The 11,856-nt window shown below is 45.7% G+C and overlaps 1 protein-coding gene across 1 annotated transcript; it reads right to left on the reverse strand.

Annotated features, from left to right (window-relative positions):
• Positions 1-1,206: 1,206 nt before the first annotated feature.
• On the reverse strand, positions 1,207-10,450 carry LOC147120770 (zona pellucida sperm-binding protein 4-like). The gene is made up of 9 exons (XM_085978387.1): positions 10,193-10,450; positions 8,036-8,214; positions 7,866-7,963; positions 7,652-7,785; positions 7,378-7,567; positions 5,065-5,212; positions 4,885-4,957; positions 1,452-1,562; positions 1,207-1,383 (listed from the first exon to the last, which is right to left on the reverse strand). The coding sequence occupies exons 1-9, from the start codon at positions 10,419-10,421 to the stop codon at positions 1,235-1,237; spliced, it is 1,311 nt and encodes a 436-aa protein (XP_085834513.1). The 5' UTR covers positions 10,422-10,450; the 3' UTR covers positions 1,207-1,234.
• Positions 10,451-11,856: the final 1,406 nt, after the last annotated feature.

The raw sequence follows: 11,856 nt of genomic DNA on the forward strand, positions 1-11,856 counted from the left end.
CACCCCCGGGGAGTCCTTTGCACAACATTGAGCTGCTAAAATACATTCTTCATATTCACAACTTCTAGATTCAGCTGCCAGGCTATGGTTCTCCCCCTCCTCCCCATGTAGAGCAGGAGCCAGAGGGCAGACCAAAAAATGGGCATCAGTGAGCTCCACATGCCTGTTATTTTCTACTATCACACTTGCCCTCAAGGCAAAGGGAGACATCTATCCTTCATACACAACTGGTAAGGTGGCTGGCTGTAATGTGGTTGGGATTGATGCATAATCATAGCAGCTGAAGCCCTAGACAGTTCTGCCATGTAGGCAGTGGAGGAGACATGGCCACCATCATCTATGTCCATGCCAGCCATGTCCCCACTGCAGGGCACTGCTTCACTGACCAGCCCGACATTGGTGTTGGGTCTAATGAGATCAGTGACGCTCTGGCTCAGTTCTTGCCATGAATCCCCAACCCAGTCCAAAGAGAAATACTGTTCCACTAAAGGTCTGCTAGGCCTACAGGCAGGAGCCTGAGCATCTGTAGGAAAAGGTCCTCAACTGTTCACTTGAGGTGCCATGCCAAACAATAGCACACTACACAAAAGCACTCAGCCTGCAGTCCATCATAGGCACATGGCAAACAGGCAGCTGCAGGGAAGGAGGGAGCAGGAGAGAAATAAAAAGTATGACCCTTGTAGACGAGATAGGTGAAGGTTCTCAGGCACCACTGCAGCAGCCTTGGTGGTTTCTTAATTTAAGACATCTTGATCATGTGCCACACTCCTGCTTTTGCATAGAACAAACCAAGTTACCCACACATTCTTTCCCAGGATCTAAGTCAACCCAAGGTCTAATCCTCAATAAAGAAAAAACTGGTTAGAAGTTGAATGCAGGGCAGCCTAAGACAATATTACTGTAAGTACTAATGCACATTGTAATCAGGTCATTCTTTAGAGCACAAGGATTTCCCAATGACCCCCCCACCTTGTCAGCTGACAAAAGCCAGGGCTTTGCTTTTTCTTGTGGGGGCAGGGGGGCCCCCCCCCAACCTCAACTAGACACAAGGAGTGCTGGATTAGATAGTTACCATGTCTGACGGTAAAGCTTTGCTCAGTTTACACCTTGTCCCTCCAGTCAGTGGGATTTAATGTTTACTACTAGTGTACCTAGGACTTCCTAATAGCCATTTCATGATTCACATCAACACCCAAAAGGCACACATCTGTCCAGCTGGTTTATTTGTTCAGGTCTACAGTTCAATCTCACTACATTGGGAAGAGAGAGCTCTTGGTTTCTTCATCCTGTACACTGCAGCCATCACCACCAACAGGGACAGAGCCACCACCATGAAGCCAATGGCTGCTCCACGCAGAAACCGAGAAGGAGACCCAGCAGCATCTATTGGGAGACACAAGGTGTTATATTCGGAAGGGTTCACAGTGGCCTATTGAAGAACCTCCACTTACCATTCTCTTCAAGCAGCTTCTTAGACAGATGACTCTCACCTTCCAGGAATATGATGGGACCAGGAGCACTCACCAATGTTCCCTCATGGTCACCTGTACTCCTGCGTCTCTCTATTGGGAAATGAGACATTGTTAGCAGACAGTTTTGTCCTGACCCACCCATGTATCATCTCCAAGAAGAAAACTCCTGACTAGACACTGGAGATCACACTTTACCTGCTATATAGCCAGAGACCAACCCACGTTACACCATCTGCACTTCCAGTTCAATGTTTGCAATGATGGGCAAACAGCTAGACACTACCTAGACTGAGACTATTAGTGGGAGGGGGGATTGAGGCGAAGGGGAATTTAGAAAGACAGAAAGGAGGAGAAGGCAATAGTGCAGGGTAGCAATAGGAGAACCGATAACCAGAGTGTGACAGGAGACAGAGCGTACAAACATAAGCATGCACCGGCAAATAGTTTCAGAGTGGGTAAAAATGGTAAAGGGAAAATTAAAAGCTCTATCTGAACGCATGCAGCATTCGTAACAAGATAGAGGAGTTGATGGCAAAAAGAGAAATAAATGGCCATGATCTGATAGTCATTAGAGACATGGTTGCAAGGTGACCAAAGCTGGGAACTGAATATTATGGGGTATTTGACATTTCAGAAGATAGGCAGAAAGGAAGAAGAGGTGGGGTAGCTCTGTTAATAAAGGATGAGATCAGTGCAGTGGTGAGAAATGATATGGCTCAGAAGAGCAGGATGTAGAATCAGTTTGGGTGGAGATAAGAAATAGTACAGGAAAGAAGTCACCGGTGGGAGTAGTCTATAGGTCCCCCCGCAGTAGCTACACTGTAGGAGCGACAGAGAGAGTATAAATCAAGAAATAATAGGGGCTTGTAAGAAAGGTACTGTGATAATCATAGGTGATTTTAATCTTCATGTAGATTGGACAAATCAAATTGGCAAGGGTATCCTTGAGGAAGAGTTCATAGATTGTATTCAGGATGGTTTCTTAGAACAAAACGTTGTGGAACCAACTAGGGAGGTGGCTATTTTAGATCTGGTAATGTGTATGAGACAGGATTAATGATCCCCTAGGGAACAGTGATCATAGTATGAGAAGTTTTAGGGCAAGACATTTGGGTCTGAAACTAGTGTCCTAAACTTAAATAAAGGCAATTACAAAGGTATGAAGATAGAGTTGGCTAAAGTAGACTGGGAAAATAGATTAAAGGGTAAGACAGTAGATAAGCAGTGGCAGCCATTTCATAACGCTCCGTTTATTCCAGTGAGAAAGAAAGACAGAAGGATGAACCATCTGTGGCTAACTAAGGAAGGCATCTAATTGATTGAAAAGGCATACAATGTTGTGAAGATTAGTGGTAGGCCTTAGAAACCAGCAAAGGATGACTAAATAGATGATGTGTAAACTAGCAAAAAATATAAAGAGACAGCAAGAGCTTCTACAGATACATAAAGGGAAGAGAGTAGCTAAGTAAATGTTGGAGCTGGGGAATTAATAATGGAAAACAGGGAAATGGCAGAGACTTTGAGCAAATATTTCATATCAGTTTCCACAGTAGAAGACAACAAAAGCATCCCAATAATAATTGATAATCAATCAAGGGGCTTTTGTGAGGGAAGAACTTAACAATGACTATCACTAGAGATATAAAGTACTAGGCAAACTAATGGGACTAAAGGCTGACAAGTCCCCTGGACCTGATGGCCTGCATCCTAGGGTCTAAAAGAAGTGGCTGCAGAGATAGCAGATGTGTTGGCTGTAATCTACCAAAATTCCCTGGATTCTGGAGCAGTCGGAGAACTGCAAATGTAACAAATGAAGAAAGGAGGGAGGCAAAAAGCAGGAAACTATAGGCCAGTTAGCCGGTCATTGGGTAAATGCTGGAATCCATTATTAAGGAAGTAATAGCAGGACATTTAGATCATAAAGCCATGTTGACTCTGCTTAATTGTATGAAAGGGAAATCATGTTTGACAAATTTACTACAGTTCTTGGAGGATGTAACAAGCTGGGTGGATAAAGGGGAACCAGTAGATGTAGTGTATTTGGATTTCCAAAAAAGGTCTTTGATAAGGTGTCACATAAAAGATTACTGCACAAGATAAGAGCTCAATGGGTTGGGGGTAATATATTAGCATGGATAGAAGATTGGCTAACTAACAGAAAACAAAGTCAGGATAAATGGGTCATTTTCCAGTTGGCAAACTAACTAGTGGGGTGCCAGAGATCAGTGCTGGGGCCTTAACTATTTACAATCTATTTTAATGACTTGGATGAAGGGAGTGTAATGTAGCCAAATTTGCTAATGATAAAGATAAGTGGGAAAGCAAATTGTGAGGACATAAAATGTCTGCAGAGGGATATGGATAGGGTGAGTGGGCAAAAATTTGGCAGCTGGAGTATAATGTGGGAAACTGAGGTTATCCACTGGTTGGAAATTTTAAAGCAAATTTAAAAAAATATATATAAATATAGAGACTGTCTAATGCTGCAGTACAGATGGATCTGGGAGTCCTTGTACATCAAACACAAAAAGTTAGCATGCAGGTACAGCAAGTAATTAGAAAGGCAAATGAATGTTGGCCTTTATTGCAAGGGGTGATGGGAGTATAAAAGTGGGGAGGGCTTGCTACAACTGTACAGGGCACTGGTGACACCACACCTGGAGTACTGCGTAGTTTTGGTTTCCTTATTTAAAAAAGGGGGGATATATTTGCATTGGAGGCAGTCCAGAGAACGTTCACTAGATTAATTCCTGAGATGAAGGGGTTGTCTTATGAAGCAGGGTTGAGCCTATACTCATTGGAATTTAGATGAAACATAAGATTCTGAGGAGGCTCAAGTGTAGATGCAGGGAGGATGTTTCCTTCAGGGTGGAATCTAGAACTGGGGGGAGGCACAGTTTCAGGATAAGGGGTCGCCTATTTGAAAAGATGAGGAGGAAGTTCTTCTCAGGGGGTCGTGAAACTTTGGAATTCTCTACCCCAGAGCTGTGGAGGCAGAGTCATTGAAGATATCCAAGGCAGAGATATACATATTTGAGCTGCAGAGAAGTCAAAGGTTATGGGGAGCAGGCAGGAAAGGGGCGTTGAGGTCATCAGATATGATCTTATTGAATGGCGGAGCAGGCTCGAGGGGCCAAACGGCCAACTCCTGCTCCTATTTCTTATGTTCTGACGATTGCAGTCAGGCCCTGGAGATTCTGGTTAAGAGTTCTGGCTCCCATTTATAGATAAGGGTCCTTCCCATTGAGAGCAGGTTTGTTCATATGGGAAGGGAGAGAGTGATAAACCTCTCGTTGTAGGGAACTGGGAACTGGCCAGATATTACTGTAACACCAGCAAATTATTTTTGCTTTGACTAGAAACTAATTCTGCATCAGAACAAAATCAGCAAGAGATTAAATCAAAGACTCACTTCGGCCACATTTGGATGTACAGTCATCCTGAGCAGAGGGGGAGCACACCTCAGCACTGCAGTGCAAGTAAACCTAGAACGGAAAGGAGTTTACAGCGAGCTTCATGCAGACAGATGAACCAGGCTATTATACAAGGAGCCAGTAAAGGATTTCATTGGCTCAGACTCCTGTTTGGTTACCTGTCCAGTGAGGGGCTGGGCAGAATCTCCATCCAGGAAAACAAAAGTCTTCACTTCAAACCGCTTGTGATGGGTTGGGAACTGCAGGCCAGAAAACACATCCACTGGGTGTAGGAGGGTCTGGTAGTCATCACCCTCATAGGGGCACCTGCAACAGGAGGGTCAGTCAGTGGGAGCAGGAAAATAAACTGATCCAATAAAAAAAAAGGGATTTTCATTCATTGGTTGCAAGGGTTAGAGTGCAAGCCATTCCTTCGATGAGAAAGTAGCCATCTACAATGTACCAATTAGTTCACCCCATTACTCCTAAAGCTAGGGTCACGTTCAGCTTTGTTAGTGCAATAGTAACTGCTGCATTAGTGGAACAATACTGAATGATCCTGAACATTTTCTCTTGACCCATGTAGAGAAACTTAGCTAAAGCCAACAGGGTATTGGATTGTATTCATAGAACTATTCAATACAAATCAAAGGACAACATTCAGTCACTATGCATGTCATTGGATAGACTGCATCAATTGTACTACACCTAGTTTTGGTCCCCTCATAGAATCATAGAAAGTTACAGCACGGAAGGAGGCCATTTTGGCCCATCGCGTCTATTATGTCCGTGTATAATTGAGACACGGACTGCAGGAGTTGGTTATAACAGGTCTTTACTGAATGGAGGCAACCTGGAACTACTATGCAAATGTTACTACACAGGCTTATATACAGGGGTGGTCACTACTGGTACTGCAGTATACAGGGGCTGCAGAATATAGGTCCTTCTGCAAAGTACATACACTACAGCGTCCACACCGGCCAACAAAGCTATCCAGCCTAATCACATGACCCACTTCTAAACCTTCCACCAATTACTTTAAATCTGTGCCCCCTGGTTCTTGAGCCCTCTGCCAAGGGAAATAGGACCTTTCTATCCACTTGATCTAGGCCCCCCAATTTTACCCACCTCAATAAGGTCTCCTCAGCCTCCTATGTTCCAAGGAAAACAAACCCAGCCTATCCAGTCTTTCCTCATAGCTAAGATTCTCTACTCCCAGCAACATCCTTGTAAATCTCTTCTGTACCCTCTAGTGCAATCACATCTTTCCTGTAATGTGGTGACCAGAACTGCACACAGTACTCCAGCTGAGGCCTAACTAGTGTTTCATGCAGTTGAAGCATAACCCCCCTGCTCTTGTTTTCTATCCCACAGCTAATAAAGGCAAGCATTACATATGCTTTCTTAATCACCTTATCTACTTGGCCTGCTACCTTCAGGGATCTGTGGACATGCACGCCAAGGTTCCTTTGTTCCTCTACACTACTCGTGTCCTACCATTTAATGTGTATTCCCTTTCCTTGTTGCCCTCCCCAAATGCATTACCTCACATCTCCAGGTTGTATTCCATTTGCCACTATTCTGCCCACTTGACCAATTTATTGATATCTTCCTGCAGTTTACAGCTTCCTTCAGTATCAACCACACAGCAGATTTTAGTACCATCTGTAAACTTGTTAATCATACCCCCCTATATTCAAGTCAAGATTGTTGATATATACACCACACAAAGCAAGGGACCTAGTATTGAGCCCTGCAGAACTCCACTGGAACCAGCCTTCCAGTCACAAAAAAACACATCAACCACTACCCTCTGCTTCCATGGGAGAAGGTACTGAGGAACTACAAGAATGAATCCTAGCTACAAGCACCTTAGCTACTCAGACACATTGAGCGGTGTCTATTTATCCTTGACCAGCATAGAATTAGAGGTGGCCTGATGGAGATCTATAAAGGGCTGTATAGCATCCTTGCTGAGATTATTAGTTTGACATACGAGGACATGGGGAGGTGTTTGGGCAAGAGTAGGAATAGACTAATGTTGGGTGGTTCTACTTCCTACCCCCCCCGGCTAGACAGTAGCAAGTGACTAGAACACAGACAAAGGGTTGGTTCCAATTTGCTGCCTACCTACCAGGGGAGAGCTGGACTGGTCCTTGGCCAGAAGCAGAGCTCCGATCACATAGAAGGCAAGTGTCTTCACAATTAACATTTGGCAGAGTGTGGCCCATGTGATCTCCAGGACTGGATGCAATCACCTGATGCAATCAGAGGAATCAGTATTCCCCCCACCCACCTCCCTCTCCTCATTGGTCCTGGTCCTGGGTTTTCTGTCTCTCCCAGGAGATTGCGTGGTTATTCAGATGAGTAGGAACGGTCTAGTCACAATGCTAGTGTCAGTGTGGGGCAGGCTTGATTGAACAGTTGATCTTTCCCTGCCCATCATCATTTTCTATAACCATTAGCCCTTCCATTCAACTTTTCCTTACCCATCCACCAGTAAACTCCATTGCACCTCGAAGTTTGGGGCTGGGACAGGAGTCGCCCAGCAGTCATGCAACCTCAGGACAATCATTGGGTCCATGCGGTCCTGGACACGAACCTCCACAAACACCGGGTCCTGAAGGATACTCTGAATGGGGTAGTCACTATCCACATACCAGGATCTGTAGTTACCACCTGAAAGGCAGACAGAAGAATCAGTAACTCCCTGCATCGACACATTCCCAGTGCTTCTGTCACCATTACCCAGGGCCGTTGTACCTTTTGCAATTCTCAGTTCCAGTTTCAGAATCCCATCATCAGAAGCTGGAGGTGGTGGAGGAGCCGTGTAAACCGTGGCATTGATTTGTAAGCCAGTCTCTTTCCTCCCCTTGTACTTGCACTGGACATGCAGGCTGCAGAGAGACAATAGCAGGTGGAGCTTCATCCAGCAACACATCCCTCCAACCCCAACATCTCCCCACCATCCTCCTACCTGAAGGTGCTGTCTCGGGTTATTGAGCCCAGTTTCCCAGTCAGAATCATCCTCTTACCCAACACATCCGTTTCATACACCAAGGTTCCATTCTCCTCCTGCAATGAGGACACTGGTTAATAGGGAGCTGGTTCATTCAGGTGGAGAATGCTCGGCCCATTAATACTCACCCGCTTGGTCGAGCCACAAGAGGTAATCGGGAAGCGGAAGGTCGCAAGCTGGGCAGTGGTTAGTTTAGGCCTGCACTCTGCTTCTTGTCCATCTTTCACATACAGAGATGACAGGTTGAGGGCAGGAAGGGTCAGGGTCTTGGAGATCACTATGATGAACTGACCATCCGCTGTGCACACTGCAAGAGAATTACAATTCAATTCCACTGCTCATTCGTGGAGAAATCAGAGGTCTCAGACCAGAGACTTGAGGGACAGAGTCTCAAAAGCCACAGACCAGCTCACAGCAGGAACAGGACTAGAATCCAAGTAGAAGCACAACCATTTAGTTTGACAGTGGAGTGAGCAAGGATGCATTTATATTAGCTGGGAACAGGTCTCGGCCAGTCTGCCCCTCAGGCCGGTGCCACCATTCAATGAGATCATGACTGATCTATATCCCAACTGCATATCACTTGACCCATGGCTAGCAGTGATTTCAGATTGAGTTATTGTTTTATTATTAATTCACAGGATGTGGGGGTCACTGGCAAGGCTGGGATTTATTGCCCCATAAAGGTGGTGGTGAGCTGCCTTCCATGTGGGGGAAGGTTCCCAGTGACAGTCAGTGGTTTGGTACAACTCAGTGGCTTGCTGGGCCATTTCAGAGAGCTGCTAAGAGTCAACCACATTGCTGTGGGTCTGGACTCATAGGCCAGTCCAGGCAAAGACAGCAGATTTCCTTCCCCAAAAAAGGAAATTAGTGAACCAGATGTTTTTTTTAATGACAATCAGGTAATTGGTCACCACACTTACGCTGTGAATATGCAGTCTCAGATGCAACTACCGCTACACCAGAAGAGACATGCCGATCTAGGCCAACCCATCTCAAATCTAGAAAGCAATTTTGGACACTTGCCAAAACCCTTCAGTCTTGACAGATGGTGAAATGCAACATTCCAAATGGATTCCATAGAGGACTTCATAGTACAGCCTGAAGGATCAAACTAGGACAATCAACTGCCTCAGAACCAGTCATGGTAGATGCTGCCACCATCTGCATAGGTGGAAGATTAAAGCATGCCCATCATGCGACTGTGGAGCTCCTAATTAGACCCTGGATCACAACATTGAGCATTGCCCTCAGATGAAATTCTCAGGCAGCCTACAAGATATCCATGCTATTGCATTGGAAGCTCTGGACTGGATAGTGATTTTTTTTTGCTACCACCATTCAAGAGAACATCATAAGGTGGGAGCTACTTTGTACCAATCAGCAGCAAACTCCAAACCACATGGAAATCAAAACATTGGAGTCCAAAGGTCTACTGCAGGCCACCAATATTTATAAGCAACAACCCAAACACATGCATCAGGTGTGGCAGATATTTACCATCAAAAAACCTTCCTTGCAACAGCAGTTACCTTTCCACTACTGTGGGTGTGACTGGCTATTCAATGAGAGAATTCATAAATATAAATTGTAGCCTACAGAAGATTCCATGTTCTCAACAACTACTAATCCAGTAACAGCTTGACCAACCAACCTGTAGAAGAGATCCTGCAGACTCAACACATTACCAATTCTACTGAAAGGCCAATTTTACCACCAATGTTCCTTCACCAGGTGGATCAACCGTCAAGGCCAAACTTGCTCCACCCTACCACCATTAGATGAAGCACAGGTTTGAGATTTACTGCCATTGTAGACCAGACATGTACCATTAATAATGCCCAATAACCACCTGATCGACAGAATCAACACCTTCGCAGAGCAATAGGGTCACTCATTATACAATTTCAGCAGCAGGTTACTTGACTTCAACTGAATCAAACTGGACACCATTTCCTCATTCCAGCAAGTATTCACAAACCGAGCTAATTCCTTCCAATACCCCGAACCTCAACTATTGACACCTGCCTTCAATATGATGGCGGGAGGAACAGCCATACACCTTGATGTTCTATTTAGTTAATTACAATACCATACACCAAGGGGAAGCAGCTACACTCAGGACTCCACGGGAGGAGTTCGGTCAACAGACATGTCCACCCTGCCCCATTACACAGAATGAGACAGCAACAAGTCCGTGGATCATGTCCTGGTCTACAAGTTGGATTCCTCCCCCATCCCCACAAGTATTCCCTCTAGAATCGGGTCGAGGAGCGCTTTGTTACCTGGGCTGTTCCTCAGACTGTAGAAGCAGGGATGGACATTCGAGCCCCGCGGGTCAAAGCAGCAACCCTGGCTGATGCAGTCGGTGCTGCTAATGTCTGGGTGGCCGCACTCAAATCTCCAGCCTGGGTCTGTCGGACAAACATCATCGCCGAGAAGCAGTGGCTGGGCTCGGAGTAAGGAGAGCCCAGCGAAGAGGCAGAGAGAGCAGCCAACCGTCCAATGGCCCATCTTGGTTGCTGCAAGTAGAATAATAATCTCCTCCCACACCAAGCCGCTTTATGGCCGGGCTCCGAGTGCGGCAGGAATTGGAGCCAATCCCAGTGTGGCGGGTTCCTGTTCCCACGGGTTACTCGGGGAGGTAGTTTGCATTCTTGATACGCTGTATCTGTCAGCCTGTCACTCTTTTTCATTAAACAAATTGATTGTAAATTAATAACATTTAAAATAAAACTGAACAAATTAAGTTAAAATTGCGTTGGCCGGGGTGATGATGCACTCCAGTCCCCGCGGCGCCCACCGGTCGCGGAAGGCCTCAAGCGTGCCGGCGGACACCGCGTGCCCCATCTGCAGCGCCACCCGGGCGCGAACATAGCCGCGGAAGAGAGGCAGGCAGGCAAACGGTCCGTCTGTCAGCCTGTCTCCGCTGGTTCCCAAGGGTCAGTCTTCCATTCCTGCTCCAAATAACATCTTAGCAACTGACCCTCGGGCCCATTGCACTCACTTTCTCTGCTCTAGTGTCAGAAGTTGTGGCCTGGAGCCTCCCTGCAGGATTTGACCGTCTAATGTAGGCTGATATATAATGGCTGCACCACTCTCCATCGTGTAGTGTGGCACTACCACCAGGCTAAGGGAGACAGACTAAGGACAGGTCTAGTAGTCCAAACATCATGAGGTGCTGCGGACCATCAGCAGCAGCAGAATTGTATCCCACCACAATATGTAACCTGGTGGCCCTCACTGCTTGATCACCAACAAGCCAGGAAAATAACCCTGCTTCAATGCAAGTGTAGAAGAGTGAGCCAGGAGCAGCACCAGGAATACCGGAGAATGAGGTACCAGCCTAGTGAAGCTATCATTCTACAGCGCCTTTCACGATCTCAGGATGTCCCAAAGCACCTTACAGCCAATGAAGTAGTTTTGAAGTGTAGTCGCTGTTGTAATGTAGGAATGTTGAATGTCCTAACTCAGGAATTAATCATATTTCTACTTCTTGAACTCTTCTTTAACCGTGCCCCTTCAAAAAAAAATCATTGAACGATTCTTGAAAACAAAATTGCATTTTATAAACAGCAATTATTTGCAGAGGTCACAGCTAAACTACACAAACTCCTAGTTCTTTCCCCACAAGTGGAAACATCTGTCGACCCCATTGAAACTCTTCATAAAACCTCTAGGAAAGAGCTCCAGCAAAATTCCTCGATAGTTGTAACTGGTCATAGAAACATAGAAACATAGAAGATAGGAGCAGGAGTAGGCCATTCGGCCCCTCGAGCCTGCTCCACCATTCGATGAGATCATGGCTGATCATCCAAACTCAGTACCCCGTACCTGCCTTCTCCCCATATCCCTTGATACCTTTAGCTCTAAGAAATATATCTAACTCCTTCTTGAATATATTTAAAGACTTGGCCTCAACCGCCTTCTGTGGTAGAGAATTCCACAG

Source organism: Somniosus microcephalus, chromosome 3 (genome assembly GCF_052327205.1).
Source record: "Somniosus microcephalus isolate GS21.2 chromosome 3, FLI_Smic_1.0, whole genome shotgun sequence".
Classification (NCBI taxonomy): Eukaryota; Metazoa; Chordata; class Chondrichthyes; order Squaliformes; family Somniosidae; genus Somniosus; species Somniosus microcephalus.